This window comes from Cottoperca gobio, chromosome 15 (genome assembly GCF_900634415.1).
Source record: "Cottoperca gobio chromosome 15, fCotGob3.1, whole genome shotgun sequence".
Classification (NCBI taxonomy): domain Eukaryota; kingdom Metazoa; phylum Chordata; class Actinopteri; order Perciformes; family Bovichtidae; genus Cottoperca; species Cottoperca gobio.
The window spans coordinates 410,001-428,231 of NC_041369.1; the positions used below are offsets into that span (position 1 = coordinate 410,001).

Consider the following 18,231-nt stretch of genomic DNA (forward strand, 5'->3'; position numbering starts at 1 on the left):
CTCACCACGAGGTCGGGCGGTGGAGGCAGCTAGTTTTAGGAAAACAAAGGCACAGCCAGCGCATCTACTGTACATCTAGTGTACATCTACTGTACAACTAGTGTACATCTACGGTACATCTACTGTACAAATACTATACATCTACTGTACATATACTGTACATCTACGGTACATCTACTGTACATCTACTGTACATCTAGTGTACGTCTAATGTACAACTACTGTACATCTACTGTACAACTACTGTACATCTACTGTACAACTAGTGTACGTCTACTGTACAACTACTGTACATCTACTGTACATCTACTGTACATCTAGTGTACGTCTACTGTACAACTACTGTACAACTACTTCACATCTACTGTACATCTACTGTACAACTACTGTACATCTAGTGTACATCTACTGTACAACTACGGTACATCTACTGTACAACTACTGTACATCTAGTGTACATCTACTGTACATCTACTGTACAACTACTGTACATCTACTGTACATCTAATGTACATCTACTTCACATCTAGTGTACATCTACTGTACAACTACGGTACATCTACTGTACAACTACTGTACATCTAGTGTACATCTACTGTACATCTACTGTACAACTACTGTACATCTACTGTACATCTAATGTACATCTACTTCACATCTAGTGTACATCTACTGTACATCTACTGTACATCTACTGTACAACTACTGTACATCTACTGTACATCTACTGTATATCTAGTGTACATCTAGTGTACATCTACTGTACAACTACTGTACATCTACTGTACATCTACTGTACAACTACTGTACATCTACTGTACATCTACTGTACATCTACTGTATATCTAGTGTACATCTACTGTACAACTACTGTACATCTACTGTACATCTACTGTACAACTACTGTACATCTACTGTACATCTACTTCATATCTAGTGTACATCTACTGTACAACTACTGTACATCTACTGTACATCTACTTCACATCTACTGTACATCTACTGTACATCTACTTCACATCTAGTGTACATCTAGTGTACAACTACTGTACAACTACTGTACAACTACTGTACATCTAGTGTAAATCTACTGTACATCTACTGTACAACTACAGTATATATACTGTACATCTACTGTACAACTACTGTACATTTAATGTACATCTACTGTACATCTACTGTACATCTACTTCACATCTAGTGTACATCTAGTGTACATCTAGTGTACATCTACTGTACAACTACTGTACATTTAATGTACATCTACTGTACATCTACTGTACAACTACTGTACATCTACTTCACATCTAGTTTACAACTACTGTACATCTACTGTACAACTACTGTACATCTAGTGTAAATCTAGTGTAAATCTACTGTACATCTACTGTACATCTACTGTACATCTACTGTACATCTACTTCACATCTAGTGTACATCTACTGTACATCTACTGTACAACTACTGTACATCTACTTCACATCTAGTGTACATCTACTGTACAACTACTGTACATCTACTGTACATCTACTTCACATCTAGTGTACATCTACTGTACATCTACTGTACAACTACAGTATATATACTGTACATCTACTGTACAACTACTGTACATTTAATGTACATCTACTGTACATCTACTGTACAACTACTGTAAAACTACTGTACATCTACTTCACATCTAATGTACAACTACTGTACATCTACTGTACAACTACTGTACATCTAGTGTAAATCTACTGTACATCTACTGTACATCTACTGTACAACTACTGTACATCTACTGTACATTTACTCTACATCTACTGTACATCTAGTGTACATCTACTGTACATTTACTCTACATCTACTGTACATCTAGTGTACATCTACTGTACATCTAGTGTACATCTACTGTACAACTACTGTACATCTACTGTACATCTACTGTACATCTACTGTACAACTACTGTACATCTACTGTACAACTACTGTACAACTACTGTACATCTACTTCACATCTAATGTACAACTACTGTACATCTACTGTACAACTACTGTACATCTAGTGTAAATCTACTGTACATCTACTGTACATCTACTGTACATCTAATGTACAACTACTGTACATCTACTTCACATCTAGTGTACATTGACTGTACAACTACTGTACATCTACTGTACAACTACTGTACATCTACTGTACATCTAATGTACAACTACTGTACATCTACTTCACATCTAGTGTACATTGACTGTACAACTACTGTACATCTACTGTACAACTACTGTACATCTAGTGTACATTTACTCTACATCTACTGTACATCTAGTGTACATCTAGTGTACATTTACTGTACATTTACTGTACATCTACTGTACATCTAGTGTACATCTACTGTACATCTACTGTACATCTAGTGTACATCTACTGTACATCTACTGTACATCTACTGTACAACCACACACACACACACACAGTACATTTGCTTCATTCTGACTAGCACGTACCTTTGGTGAGCTTCTCGTCGATACTTCTTTGTGGCCACACCGTCCATGTTGGCCGGCAGGTCGGCATAGTTCTGCAGACGGTCACTCCATGAAGTCGTCATCTTGATTCTGGGAGGACAGAAGCTGCTTGTTAAACCCAACACCACACATACACACACACAGTCAGTGAGCTTGTGAGAATCTAGTCTTTATTTCTATAAGATTATTGGTTAACCCAGTGTACTGACCTGATGATGAGATCATATCCTGACCAAACTAACTGTGAGAATTAACAGAGCTATGATGACATGTAGTCTGCAACATTTGACCTCTGAACTCAAACAGGTCAACCTTACACCAAATTGCTGCAAAAATGTAGGCTACATTTTTAAACTGCAGCAAAAAACTATGAATGTGATTCACCAAGGAACATTTATTTAAAGAAAATACTACATTTTTTTAATTGTTTGCCTTATTGATGCAGTCTTCTTCCACCAAAACAAAATATAAAACTAATATTTCATGACACTAAATACAGATGCTACAAATGGACTCTTCTTCCAAACCAGAGCAGAAACATATATATACCGTATATATATATATATATATATATATATATATATATATATATATATATATATATATAATAATGGAGGCTAAGCTAGTTATCTGCCGGTGACGGACTGTTCCGTTATGTTTCCTTCAGCTCACTATGTCCTCGCTATTTAACTTAGCAGCTAACAAATCACACTGTAATTAAATTAACATAACTTTATTAAAAGATTGAAACATCATGTTAATATGTAACCTTGGCGCCTGTAGACAACTCTCCATTTCAGTTAATACACATTTTACTATAGTCGCGTAAAATGCAGACACAACACTCTCACCGTGAAGCGTTACTTTCTTCTTCTCTTCCTTTTCCTGTATTTCTTCCTCTTCTTCTTCTTCTTCTTCGGGCTTTAAAGCCTCTCTTGTGTTGCATTGCTGCCACCATCTGGAACTAGTCTTGTATGTCATTCTAGATAATTTCATCAGTGTCTCTAAAGAAGACAAACAGCAATGTATTCCCTTTCCTTTACCTCCATACTCTAGAATACTTCTTACTGATATTTCTGTTAAGATTTCAGTTAAGATCACTTCTCTTTCTGCCCCTTACCGCCTGCATGAAACATTAAAAAGGCCTACATGCTGTACTGTCTCTGGCTGCTGGCACTGCTCACATGACCAGGCTGGCCCGGTCCATAATCATGTCATGGGTCCAAGCACTAGTGTTTTACAGCATCCTTGTTTCTGGTACTGTTTTACCAATATTACACCTTAATGATTTCAAAGTTCATAATAGAAAGAGTAATAATTGATGAAGTTTACAAATGTACACATTCCAACAAGCACACCATTTCATGCCCAACATGTCTGTACAGACATGTGTGTTCCCTTTAACTCCAGATGGCTCTGAAACAGCTGTTAAACCTCCAGTGTTCACAAAGCTCCCCGACTTCTTTGGAACCAGGAAGGACCTGAAGGATGCGTGTTCTAAAAAGGAATGATAACAAATATAATTATATGCATTTGCCTCTGAAGACATGATTGCAGCTGTGCTGCTTTCTCTAAATGATTTATTGTCCAGCAGTTTTCTTTGTAGCGCTGATGCCATTATCCCCACCACGTCTTTCTATCACATATCAAAACATGTCTACTTTCATTTCCACCTGCATCTTACTCTGGATAAGTCCTGGTTGTGATTTTTTTCAGAACCAGGACTTGTCAGCAGTTTCACCAGACTCCAAACAGTTTGAAGCTCAAATGATTCAAAGTTTCACAGAAAAGTGATGAGAAAGTAAAAAAAACAAAAAAGGGAAACAAATGTGTGTAGCATAACTTTTGTTTTTTCTTCTTCTCCCATCCAATCAAGACACTTCAGAATTATCCGGTGACCCTTTGGAGGGGGCTGTGTCGCCATGTCGGAAATACCGGGGCTTTGTGGGGCTGTCAACATTTCGGCTACTGAGGGATGCAGGAGGAAAACAAAAGAAGGTAATGAAAGAACTGGCTGAAGAGGAAGAACACTCTGGGAGACGTCCCCGTCCCTGCTCCAACATCAGGACTAAAGGAGCGGAACGGTGAGGAATGGTGGTTCCTGGGTGAAGACCCTGCAGCTGGCCCCTTGGGCACTGGAGGAGGGTGCACAGTCAGTTATGTCTCAGGCACAATATCTTGCTTTAAAAAAGGGCCAGTGGGGATTTAGTAGCAGAAATGGAATAAAATATTCATAACTACCTTCTCCTAAGGTCCTACATTTATCATAGCATCTGCAATTATGTAATTTTAGAAATTCACACTTCAGGTAAATGTTGAGAAAAATGAAAAAGTGTAAAGTTTGGAGAGTCACAGAAAGTGCAGTTTTATTGAAAAGACATTGTTGAAAGACAAAATTTCACTAAAAAAGGTCTACAACACATATCACACACAAGTATTTACAGAATGAGAATTCACAATGGGTATGAATGCGTTTGTTTGTTTGTTGGTAGGTCAATCTGCGTTTTAGATTTTGTTGATGCTGGCAGCAGGCAGGGTGGATTTGTCCAAGTCATCAAAGTAGGGGTGAGTCATGGCCTCTCGTGCAGAGATCCTCTTGGGAGGATTGTAGGTCAACATTTTCTACAGCAAAGGAACAAACAAACAGAAGAGTCAGGAGATTAAATGTGAGACAACATTAGGCCTTCTATAGTAAGGAGCCTGACAGACATGTGAGGTTTTAGGATTATACAGGAATGTTTTTGAAACATATCAATTGATAAAAGTAGGGATGTCATGATCCAATCTCAAAGAACAGCACCGGGGTGGAACATGGCATCTTTTAACTGATTTGTATCAGCTATCGAGCCGATCCTATCCTTTGCTTTAACTCAGCCGTCACAAGTGTTTCTACTGGTAAAGCTTTCATTCACAGCAACGCACCAAGTGCAGCCGCCACCATCTCTCTGCTGTCTGCTCCTATCCAACCGTCAGGATTAGAGGAACACATCTGGCCTGATTTTCATGAAACTTGGAAGGGTGTAGCATGGGCCAAGGAAAAAATCCAGGAAATCTATTTTTCACTTTTGTTAACATTGCAAGATAAGGTGTTGGTGCTGCACTCGTGTCGGATTAATATAAAAATGAGTCCCCGACTTGAAGATTTCCGAACATTTGGGAGCACAATTCGCCAAGTTGACCTCATATTACAGAAACAAGGCAGACGAAAGTAAATGGTGGATGAGCAGACCAACAAAACCAGACATATAGTGTAGACACAAAACAAAGAGCCAGTGTTTCCCGTACCATTGTCTTGGCAGGGAGCTATGCGGCGCCCCCCCTGAAAGTCAAGGCGTTTCACATTGACAGGTGCTCTGTTATTAAATAAACTAAACACTTATGCTATTGATCTAATTTATGTGCACGTTTCAGTTTGTACTGTCTACTTTGCGCATTCACATTCTCTCCGTTTTGTGAAGGGCGGGGCTCACACACTCGCACACACAGAGTGGAAGAAAGGAGAGGGGAGAAGTAAATAGAAACCGCGCCACGCACGCAATGACACAAGATGAGAATATTATTCAGAAGTTAAATGGTCCTTACCGCCAGTAGGTCCAGGCCATTCTTATCCAGATTTTTCACCATTGATGACAGGTTGCCAGACTTCCATTTCGGAAAGGTGTTTTTGTAGTCAGGTAGGCTTTCTACATCAGGCCACACATCATTGTTCGGGGTTCCCAGAGTCCTGGAAAGCACAGAAAGAGACAGAAGGATTCAGAGAGGGAAATGGTTAACAACAGGGTCTGTCCCAGGAGACCAAGACCCTCAGGAACTACAGTTGGGAGGAACCAGGGATCACATTTTGTGTCAGGGCGATCGAAGTTGTAAAGTGGTAGTAAATGTTTAGTGTACCGTTTAATATTTCCTGTCGCTCTCATTTCAGTTTATTTTTTAGAACGCATCAGTAACCGGGTTACTATTTATCATGTATACAGGGAATATGAATAGTCAGATTTCTCTGTGCTCAGGTAAAGGTGACAAGACACCAACCCTCTTGGGGGGGATCCAGGGTATTTTTTTAAAATATAAAAGTCGGTGCAATTTCGTGCATGATTTTTATCCCTGGCAAAGGCACCAATTTATGTATGAAAAGTATCAAATAAAACATTTTACCTTTAATAAGTATGCCACTAGTGATAGAGTCCCATTTCTCTTCTTACTGAACAAAAACTCAAGGGTCAATAATACCCTATTCATTCTTTTTCATTCACAAGTTAGTTAGCAATTTAAGACTGTACAATTTCCCCCGGTCTCCCCTACTGTACACTGAAACCTGCCGAAGTGACACCGGGTCAAACATAAAGCAGTGAATACAATCAGCCAGCTGCCCGATCGCGTCGCAAAAATAAAAAATCCCTTCATTCAAATAATTTTCCTGACCTTGCTTCACGAGCGACATGGGCTTACAGACTTTGCTCTGCCAGAGTCTGTCTCACAGTCCTGGGGACGCAAGTAAAGCCTGACGCTGAGGCGCCGACAGCACTCAGCTGTTGCGGAGCAGAGAACAGAACTGCGGTCCATGGGACACCGTCTCCTGGGCTCCCTTCTTATTTATCTTCCCATAGCGCAGAGACAAAACAAAAAGCACCAGTCCAGAGAGAGCGGAACCAAGGTTTACCCGGTACCTGGCATTATCTTCTTATTTGGAATAGTTTCTGTTCCCAACCCTATTGGGTAGTTAAATAACAAATACCTGCACTTATTATCTTTGAAAACTTTAAAAAGGGTCACTAGAATCCATCAGTAAAAGAAAAAAAAGTTTTCATTATTGTCACTTTCATATTCACATGTGAATGACACACTGCGTTTTATTCTGACTGCACACTGACAATCTTTACTAACACACATTTACTGCAAGAGTCAAAGACTCAAACAATCCTCCTGCTGAGGGAACAACTTTGTTTACCCATTTTAATTATAAAAATAAGGATTAGGATAAGGAATTAGACTCCATTTGTGTTGATGAGACAGAGGGAGGGGGGACCCCCCCCAGCTAAAGACTGTTTTGGCAACACAGCGTGCATCAATCTTATAACAGGCAGCATCTCACCGACTTCTTGCAAACATTCTTCCAGTTTGGCCATTTGGATCAGAAATAACAGGGCTACTAGTAAATTAGTGATACACAGATTGCAGTTAAAGTGGCAGGTAATCTGTGGATCAGGTGGACCGGGTCAAAGAAATTAGCATCTCGGTTGGGTGACATAATCCATGATTAATGAGGACAAGCAGTAAAATAATAGCTACAAGAAAGTGTGGGAAATTGGAGAAATTATTTACTCCGAGTGGGTGGCGGGTGGCTGATTTATGATGATTCAGATGTCGTCAGAGAAGATGCGCAACTCTCTTCTGTAAATACTAGATTTCATTTTTCGGTGGCTTTACTTAATTACTGATCTATTGTATCAATAGCTACTTCTAACATAACAAGCTAGTTGAACATCTAACAAAGGGAAATGCATGTCGGTGTGCTTTGGTGAGTCTACCTGAAGATCCTGAAGAGCTGGTCTATCTCAGAGTCTCCATGGAACAGAGGCTTCTTGGTGGCGAGCTCAGCAAAGATGGTCCCGGTGCTCCAAACGTCCACAGGGGTTGAATATCGGGGTGAACCAAGGAGGACCTCCGGAGCCCGGTACCAAAGAGTTACAACCTGGTAACACATGGGTTCATTCAGCTCAGTGCTCATTTTAGAGGCAGGAAGTGTGTTGCAGTTTACGCAAACCTCCTCTGAACAGTGACATTTCACTCCATGAATCCCAGTAGTGTGTGAATGGATTCTCACCTCATGGGTGTAGACCCTGACAGGAACACCAAAGGCCCGAGCCAGGCCAAAGTCTGCCAGTTTGATAACTCCCTTGTTGTCGATCAGAAGGTTCTGGGGTTTCAGGTCCCGGTGGAGGACTCGACGACAGTGACAGAAGTAAATGCCCTCCAAGATCTGGTAAAGGTAGCTCTGAAACATGGCGATGGACACATGTTTACAGTTGTGAGACTGAATGGGCAGAACAAGACAAATGGTGATTCATAAAGTTATCAGTGTCCGTATTTTCTATTTTTTCCCTTAAATTCATCGATTAATTGTTTAATCTCTACTTTAAATGATATGAAGCTCTTTATCAAAAGTCAGTGGTAATCCAAATATAACCAAAATTGGTCATATCCACCGCTCACCACAATTTCTTTGAACTTTATTTACAATGACAAATGTATCTAATGCTGAGTCGCCACTTCTGACTGCTGTGAAGTCCGGAAAACGAGTTGAGTTACTATGACAACCGGCAAGCATTAACTATCATGTCACCAATCGACGCTGCAGCATATCTGCACATTGAACAGGGTATTTAACATGCTTATTTGACCTTTATTGATAATTTCTTTGATTTCGATGCGATTGAAAATGCAACATAAAACATAGTTAACGGTTATGACTAAACTGTTAACAAACCACCATCTGCTGAAGAAGATAGCGTGCAACTTTATAACTGACTGTATTCTGAATTAATTTGCAAATGACATTTTGTGGTGGCAGCAAAGGTTTAACAGCAGTAAACAAACAGCCTATAGGAGCGGAATCATTAGACCACAAATGTTTTTAAAAGCTTCACAATTAGATAATTTAAGAGTTAAAGTAGGGTGTGTTGGTTCTACTGCACACAGTTTATCCAATACACTCTACCAGCATTTAAAGTAGAATTTGGAAAACATTACTATTTTCTTGTCCAGCCCCTATGTGAAGCAATTGAAAAAATGCTAACTTTGGAGCGTTGATTTCACAGTATGAGCAGTTCGACAGGAATGAGGTAAATTGCCTCAAAGCAACAAATGAGACCAGAAATTCAAAAAGGACAAGACTGGTGTTACTCTTCAAGCATGCTCACCATGTTCCTTGTGATATGAGAGTTTATTCATCACAACCACAGTTACCTTGACCAGCATAGGGTCCATGTACTGTCCAGAGGGGATGGAGTCCAGGTACTTCTTTAGGTCCATGGACAGGAACTCAAAGATGAGGTAGAGACGAGACTCCTGCATCAGGACATCCAGGAGTCTGGGATACACAAACACAAGTACTGGTAAGTCCATACTGTATACATGCATGTATATTTTCCTCATAGGCTGTGATTCACTTGATCCCCGTTTGCTCGCATAATGTATACAACGGTAGATGTTTATACTGTAAGCAGGTGTCATGTATGGAGCTGAAAAACATCTACACAGCGGTTAAAATAGACTTGTAGTAAGAGTATCACACCTTGCCAACACAGTATCAACAAAAACGTTTCTTTACAGGATTCACGAAGATCTAATGCAACTGTTCACTACAAGTGTCACAATTTGCAAGAGTTGTGTGACAAACCCTAAATTCCACAGCAAGTGAGCTTACCGTACAACGTTGGGATGCTTCAGCTCTTGAAGCAGAGAGACTTCTCTGACAGCAGTGCTGGGAACCCCCTCCTCCTCACTCTCCAGACGGATCTTCTTCATAGCCACAACCTGCCCTGTGGCCTTGTGCCGGCCTTTATACACCACCCCATAGGTACCTGCAGAACAACAAGTTCACAAAGTATTGTACACATATTAAGCACAGCCAAAGTGACACAGAATAAACTTCATAGTCATGACCTTGTTGATTAAAGAGCCTATAGTGGCAATGGAAGGGTGCTGAGAACAATGTACCTTTACACCCCACACAAGCAAACCCCCTTACGTTTAAAAAAAAAAAATGTATTTATTCAAGGGGTCCACACCTGCATTTCAGAAGCAAAACATGTGTAGCAATTTGTTCGAATAATTGAGATGAAGAGAATAAGAAAAATAAGAAAGACCAACCTTCTCCGATTTTCTCTATCTTCAGGTAGTCCTCCATTATTGCCTGAAATAAAATGCTGTCATGTCAAAAGTGCCACTTCAACAGCTTCCATTACGTTCCAGTAGCTTCAGCTAATGCTTACCTTTCCTTTTCAAATTCACTTAACGTTAGTGACATTACGTTAAAGTGACTTGTTTCCTACAATGTGGCCTAAAAACTAACAAGACACATTGTGTAACCAACCATGTACAGCTTTGCATCCCAGGTATTTTACCATAGAGAAATTAGTTGGTCAAGTTATTTCAAACTGGAACTTTAAGGCCAAAGCAAATGTACGTTGCCTGAATAAAACTGTAGTTAACGTTACGCTAGATTAATAGGGCTAAGATCTCTTTTACACTGAATGTTAGCATCAGTTGGTAGCTGTTTACTAACGTTTTCGTTTCTCGTAACATTACGAAAGTAGCAGTTAAACCTTGGTAGAGGAAATTATATAAATGCGTTAATGTTACACAGCCAGTTGCCGTTTTCTTCATGTTGAGCGAGCAAGAGGTCACCAACGTTAGCTTAGCTCATGCTAAATCGTCCAGGCTAAGTTACCGTCTATTGATTTTCTAGTGGCAGCTGACCCTTTTCCTGTCCAGATTGAATGATCCAAGTTCTCAACTAAACTGATTAATCGGTTCATAGTTCAACCTGTATATAACTTAATAATAATTACCTGACTGTGCCTCGTTTCGTATGTTACGTACTCTCCGCACAGACTGCCGCTGAATGCTGACCGACTCTTTTGAATTGACCGCAGTAAAGCAGCGGTTCAAAACAGACCAATGAGCTCACGCGATGTATTTCAAAACCGCCAATCAGGGAACGGGAAGCGGTCACATTGGCTGAGCGGGAGAGAACGCGGCGACGTAACACGGAATTAGTTAGTCCCCGAGTGTTGGACATGTATAACCCTTCTTTTAATACATACATGGTATAACCAGGCAAGCAGGAACCGTCATCCCCTCCCCAATCTAATGTATCCTATGTCAAATGATAAGCATGTGGTTGTGGTGTAAGTTGTAGAATGTGTTGCGGAGGTATGGCATGGAAGTATAAGTATATGTACACACACACACACACACACACACACACACACATACACTCACACACAAAGATACATATGTGTATCGACTACTACATAATGTGGACACCTCATTATTTTATTGTAGCTGGTGTAGCTGGACAGGTTTTAAACAACTCTTTGTACAGTTGTGAATAACACTGACAGGGCCCATACAGCTGCGTTGTGTATACAATCATGGGGTGTATGTTCATACAATATTTCAATGAGTGTTGTGGAATAAGTAAATTCTTATAACATGATTATCAGAAATTATTTGGACATTACTAACAGTGAAATGTCGTATATTCCAAATCATTTGGTCTATGTAAACTACCATAAAGTGCAGTTATGCAAATATATAACTGTGTTAAAACCTTATGTGAACAATAAGTTCAACTCACAGTATCACACATAGCCTAGCTACTGTCCACAGATACTGTGTTAGCCCATGTTTCCCACAGGATCACAATGTATTTGTATGGTCCATCACGATGGGTTCAGGTGGTCATGTGGTGGGGGGACATTCAACTCTTGAAAGTGTGGAGTATGCCACTGCAATAATTGTAGACTTTTGCAGTGTTAATAGTTAATAGTCAATGTACATACGTACATTTAAAAATGTATATTAAATTGATTAATTGAATTTGCAAATAAATACAAGTAAAACAATATTAGTTGTACAAGTACAGTGCCCTCCAGAATTATTGGCACCCCTTTAGTAAAAATGAGCAAAACAGGCTATAAAATGTATTTTATTGTTTATTGTATTAAAAATATTCACAAAAATCTTACCTTTTCACTGAAGTAAAATTATTGAAAGAAAAAATAAATGTTGACTTTGAATAAATATATTTATCCAAAACATCTGTGCCACAATTATTGGCACCCCTAGAAAATCCTATGATAAAAAGTTGTTGAGCTGCACAAATTAGGAAATGGATATAAGAGCATCTTGAAAATGCAGGTCAATAATTAAGAAGCTTAAAGCAACAGGAGATCTTAAGAATCAGCCTGGAAGAGCATGTGTGTGTACATTGACGCCACACACCGTGAGGAGGATGGTTCCACTGGCAAAAGAATCTCCAAGGATCACAGCTGGAGAATTGCAGAGGTTAGTTGAGTCTTGGGGTCAGAAAGTCTCCAAAACGACCATCAGACGCCGCCTACATCACCACAAGTTGTTTGGGAGGGTTGCCAGAAAAAAGCCATTGCTGTCAATTAACAACAAACTAAAGCGCCTACAAACGTTACTGGGACTTTGAATGGGACTGGGTTATATGGTCAGATGAGACCAAAATAGAGCTTTTTGGCAACAAACGTCAAAGATGGGTTTGGCGTAGACAGAAAGATAGCCATACAGAAAAGCTCCTCATACCCACTGTGAAGTATGGTGGTGGATCTTTGATGTTGTGGGGCTGTTTTTCTTTCAAAGGCCCTGGACATCTTGTTAGGATACATGGTTGGACCTTCCAGCAGGACAATGATCCAAAGCACACATCAAAATCTACACAACAATGGTTTACTGATCACAGAATAAAGGTTTTGCCATGGCCATCACAGTCCCCGGACCTAAATCCTATAGAAAATGTGTGGGATGAGCTGAAGAGGAGAGTCCACAAGCGTCAACCTCGGAATCTGAAGGATCTGGAGAGATTGTGTGTGGAAGAAGTGTCTCAGATCCCGTGCCATGTGTTCACCAACCTCATCAGGCATTACAGGAGAAGACTCAGAGCTGTAATCCTGGCAAAAGGAGGCTGCACAAAATATTAAATGAAGGGGTGCCAATAATTGTGGCACACATGTTTTGGAGAAAAATATTTATTTAAAGTCAACTTCTTTTTTTCTTTCAATAATTTTACTTCAGTGAAAAGGTCAGATTTGTGTGAATATTTTGAGTGAAAGGCCAAGACGATAAACAATAAAAGACATTTTACAGCCTGTTTTGCAAATTTTTACTAAAGGGGTGCCAATAATTCTGGAGGGCACTGTAAACGACTGCCAATAAAATGTATCCTTACATTTGCTAGTTAACAATTATATTTCCTCTTTAAATTATGAATTAATAATTACTCTTAAAACATTTTAAAAGTAATTGCTTGTACATAGAATTATAAATCAAATTAAATCATGTTTTTAATAGCAGTATTTTACTTTCAGCTAATCAATGCATTATTTAAATGTGATAACCCTTTTATAATAGCTTTTTCAACTTCTTCATTGATTATATAGGCTTACAAAATGGGTAATTATGACAGTGGCACACTCCACTAAAAAAAGCACTGAATTCACAAGAAAACCTCTGATAAGCATAGCCATATTTTAAACTGAAAAGTATAATTTTGACTTTACAGTATATCTTTCTGTTTGTGAGTGATGGTAAATCTCAGAGACCTCAAATGTCATAAAACAAATAAAAAAGACTGTGAACACACCATGTGTGGCTGTAAATGAAGACAAGTGAGCTGACTTACAGCTCCAAACCTGAATTTATTCCATTTCAACATGTAAGTTACAACCACAGAGATTTTAAATGAATGGAGCACTATAGTTCTAAGTTTTTTGCTAGTGATTACAGACTATTAACCTTTTAACAACATTAAACCTTTACAGCTCAGAACCATAAGAAACCTGGGGATCTGTCTCATACTGTCAGTCCTCACATCAGCTTTATTAAAGGCTTAAAAACAAACTTTAAAAGGAATAAATAAAACCTTAGAAATACAGTAATATTCAAGTGCTGTAAGAGACATACAAACAACATCGAAATGAGCAATAATTTAACTGCTGACAAAGTGGGGTTCATCTGACAGAAACTTTCACACCGTTTTCCTTATTTACATATTTTGTACAAAAAGCATGCCTTAATTCACAAGTGTGATGGACCCCAGCATCTTAAAGAAAGGCTTGGAGCAATAACATCTGCATGTCCAACATGAGATACAGGATGAAATATGAGATACTGTGCCTCCAAGAAGCCCAGCGTGTCCAATCCTCTGCTCTGATTTAAGGTAGCTTATTTATTCACATATTTAATGCAAAATAAACAAATAAATATTGTATGAGCATTAGATTATAAAAATAAGAAAACATGAATATGCTCTTTAAAATGACAAAGCAAAATGTCCAATAATATTATGTAATTCCAGTAGTTTTCCATGCGCAGTGCAAATAGGTACATATTTATTTTTGAAATGAGCATAAGTATTTTCTGCACAAAGGCGATTTTAAGGTACTACAAAGATGAAATGGATATATAGGTAAGATCAGCCCATTTTTAAGGAAGGTGTGCGTTAAATGTATGCCCAAACTGGAGATCTACTGCTCTTACAGTTGTGCACTCCATTTAAAAAGCAGTGAATAAATATGTGTAATAGATATCCTCTTTTAAAATGTTACACTGGACTTAGTTAAAACGTGTCTTGTGTTAGGTTGCACCATGACTAAATGTTCCTGACAGGAATGATTACTACTAAAGATTCCATGAAATGGCCCCTGAACTTGACAATGGCCACTTGGTAGAAAACAATGTGTCTTCAGTGTTGACCTCATGCTGCACTAGTGGTCAAATTCACTCTCTGAGTTTACACGAGAGAGTGATCCATGTTCCAAGAGGAAATACACATGAGGAAATATCATTAGATAAAAGGCAGGACATATCTGTAATGATCAGACTTCATTAGCAAAAGCATCTAGCAAGCACTGACTGTGTTTACATACAGGCAGAATTCTCATGTCCGGTTTGAGTTACTGCTTGCGGTTTTTGGCTCAACACATGTTAATTTGAACGAGACTGTGTTAGGAAAATGAGCAGTGTTCACGCTCAGATTCTGATGCCTGAAGACTTTTAGTTCATGTTTTTAACTAAACAGTATCTTTACAGTAATTACTGGTAATAATTAAAATACCAGCAACTCGGATGTGACAATAACCGACATGTTGATATCTGGAATGACTCAGGATGGATTCAGCAAATGATTAATTTCCATGCAGACAGCAAATGATGCTGAAAAGGACCAGAGACAAGAGGAAGTGACAGGAAGCAGTTGGCTGACGCCCTAACAACTAAAAAACCCACCACCGTGTATCTGTGTTATATTGCAAACATGTCCAACATGAAAAGCAGGGCCACACTGTTGTAATCCTACCCCAGTCCACCAAATCATCTTCCATCGTCAACATGAAGACTGTCCTGACTGCAGTAGCAGGCCCAATGAGCAGGCAGGTGCTGTGTGTCACCACTGTGTTAGCAATGTCTTATTCTGCTGACAACTCAATGTGTAGACATAATGCACAGACCCATGGACAAAATAAATTCCTGTAATATTATACTGACACCATGTGAGAAAACACTCTAAACCTAATGCAACACTTATGAAAGATAGAAAATATGATATTGTATATACACACTAGTGAGTGACCAAGAGCTCTCACAAGTGTTCAGTTTATGACATTTTTTGAAATATTAAAGTGGTATTCTTTAAGTGAATTCTAAATAAGTTAAAGTCACAGTAAAGCCAATACATCCTACCAGATACACAACACTGTTTGACAGTTTAGTGTGTGCTACTACAGCATTCCATTATTTTAGACAATAATGAAATACTCAAATTAATATGAATATTTCTGCCTCGAGGCTGATGAAACTTTAGTTTTCTAAAAGAGCATTATGATAAGCTTAGACAAAGTAGTTTACATACTCATTATTTCTCCCTCTACCTTCTCAGTGCAATAACTGTGACTTAACATCGCTCTCTGTGGTGCTGCCAACAACACGGAGTGCCGTCAAACTAGAAGCCTAAAAGTCTTAGAGCAGAAGTAACATCTGTCCTCAGGGGGGGGGGGCTAGAGAAAAGGTCATAGAAGCATAACAATCCAAAGGCTTCATGGCTTTGGGAACATGAATGTGATTGGGAAACTTGCATGGTAATTTGACAGATATTTCATATGCAAAGTTGATATTTTGGCCTGAGGTGGCGCTAAAGGAAAGTACGGAGTGTCCAAAATGTGAAGAAGTTATCCTCTAACAAGAATGCATGTGCTCAGTAAATGCATGACTGTACATTTGAGTTTGATACTTCTTATGTTTAGCTTCAAACATGTTGTGATGGTGGGACAGATGTATAAACTAGAATAAATAAAACATTAGGATTATTCCTCTTTGAAACATGGATATTAAATGGCATTAGTTTTCCAGATACCATGTCATAGATCAAAGGGATGGCTGAAAAGGGACCTCATGCTGGCAGTAGGCGAAAAGTCAGGTCTGAGGGTCACCAAAATCTTCCTCTGGGGGCCGAGGGCTCGAACAAACAGTATATGGCACCAATGAAGCATACATGAGAATTTGTTTTAAAATCAAACCCACATTGACTGTATATGTAATTCAAAACAACACGTCGTATTCATCCATTGTTTAAACATTCAAATATTATATCAGTCACCACGTTCACAAATGATGATTTTAGAGGTGTCTGAAATGGACTCAGGTTTGTACAGTATATTCCTCAGAGTGGCTGTCTGTCTGTCTGTCTGCCTGACAAACACATGAGCAGTGTCCTCCATGAGAGTATACAGACATTATTAGAGGAGCTTGCTGAGCTGTGATTGGATGGGGGATGATGGTGTGTGTTGGATGTGACGGTGTCCTCTCCCTCCTCAACACTTTCCTTTCCATCTTTATCTCCTTTAAAGGCCACATCTCTCTCTCTCTCAGTCTGTATTCTTTCAACTCGTCTGGGTGTCTGTCTCTCATGCTCCCTGTCTGTCTCTCAGGTCAGAGGTCAGCCAGCATCAGGCTCAGCAGCCTCTTCTTGTGCTCTGCAACTTTTTATAGATGAGACGAGGTGGAGAAACACAGTTTCAGGGTATAAGGGTTGGACCCATCTGAAACCACACACACACACACACACACACACACACACACACACACACACACACACACACACACACACACACACACACACACACACACACACACACACACACACACACACACACACACACACACACACACACACACACACACACACACACACACATATTAGAGACAACATTAGCCAGGCCTTATCATAGATATACATGTATAAGAAATTAGAAATGAGTGCAGAAAGTGCAGCACATTGTATTTTCTATGTATTGGTAAAACAAGTATATAAATAAATACATAAAGATCAGGCACACCCTAATTTAGTAGTAGATATTCTAGTCTTTTGTGTTGTTTGTAATTCTTATTGATAATAATTGAGTTTCCAGTAAAGTTTACTCTATAAGATGAACTGTTATATTTGTTGTTAGTGTAATATTTTAGAACATTTCTCAGCTGTAACATGTCTCTTTAATACATATCTTGGTCACAGTTATTTAATAGCCACATGTAAGGACTACTTATCACAGATGGTATGTGTTTATGAAAAAACTAAATGTACATCATTTGCGTAAATCTCAAATATTGGCTTTGTCCTTAGAAATGTCCTTAGTTTGGGCTCTGCTTAGCATATTGGGATATTATGGTCAAGTACCAGAGATAGAACTAGTTACGTTTGCCATATGTAATTATATGCTATTAATAATAGTTCATTACAACACGATGACAAAATGAAGTGAACACCACAGACTGAGAGTATAACTCAACGTGCAGTAATGCAGTCTGCATGATGACATTCTATGTGACGTGTTTTTCATATCTGGAGCTTGTTTGCTTACTTCTTCCTTTGATGATTGTACAGTATGTATTTTACCATGATGTCTTCAATGTGAAAACAAT

At 39.0% G+C, this 18,231-nt stretch overlaps 2 protein-coding genes across 5 annotated transcripts in view; both read right to left on the reverse strand.

The window, feature by feature from the left end:
* Positions 1 to 3,524, reverse strand: part of nt5c2a (5'-nucleotidase, cytosolic IIa) — a 24,220-nt gene extending 20,696 nt beyond the window's left edge. The window contains exons 1-2 of one of the 4 annotated variants that reach the window (XM_029449633.1): positions 3,360 to 3,524; positions 2,491 to 2,598 (exon numbers count right to left, since the gene is read on the reverse strand). In XM_029449633.1, the coding sequence (XP_029305493.1) occupies positions 2,491 to 2,598; positions 3,360 to 3,466 (215 nt within the window). In that variant the 5' untranslated portion in view covers positions 3,467 to 3,524. Of the gene's footprint in view, positions 1 to 2,490; positions 2,599 to 2,717; positions 2,738 to 3,359 lie in introns of those variants that run through there. The other 3 variants (XM_029449634.1, XM_029449635.1, XM_029449636.1) reach the window with 3 other exon arrangements.
* Positions 3,525 to 4,843: 1,319 nt separating this feature from the next.
* cdk1 (cyclin dependent kinase 1) lies at positions 4,844 to 11,191 on the reverse strand. The gene is made up of 8 exons (XM_029450452.1): positions 11,079 to 11,191; positions 10,378 to 10,420; positions 9,932 to 10,088; positions 9,472 to 9,595; positions 8,330 to 8,500; positions 8,034 to 8,197; positions 6,091 to 6,232; positions 4,844 to 5,130 (listed from the first exon to the last, which is right to left on the reverse strand). The coding sequence occupies exons 2-8, from the start codon at positions 10,412 to 10,414 to the stop codon at positions 5,014 to 5,016; spliced, it is 912 nt and encodes a 303-aa protein (XP_029306312.1). The 5' UTR covers positions 10,415 to 10,420; positions 11,079 to 11,191; the 3' UTR covers positions 4,844 to 5,013.
* Between the last annotated feature and the right edge of the window lie 7,040 nt (positions 11,192 to 18,231).

Coding starts and splice junctions, on each gene's coding strand:
- cdk1 (XM_029450452.1), bottom strand. CDS start 10,414: ATGGAGGACTACCTGAAGATAGAGAAAATCGGAGAAG. Junction 9,596..9,931: donor AAGCATCCCAACGTTGTACG/GTAAGCTCACTT, acceptor TGTGTATCCCAG/ACTCCTGGATGTCCTGATGC. Junction 6,233..8,033: donor CAGCTCTTCAGGATCTTCAG/GTAGACTCACCA, acceptor TGTGCTTTCCAG/GACTCTGGGAACCCCGAACA.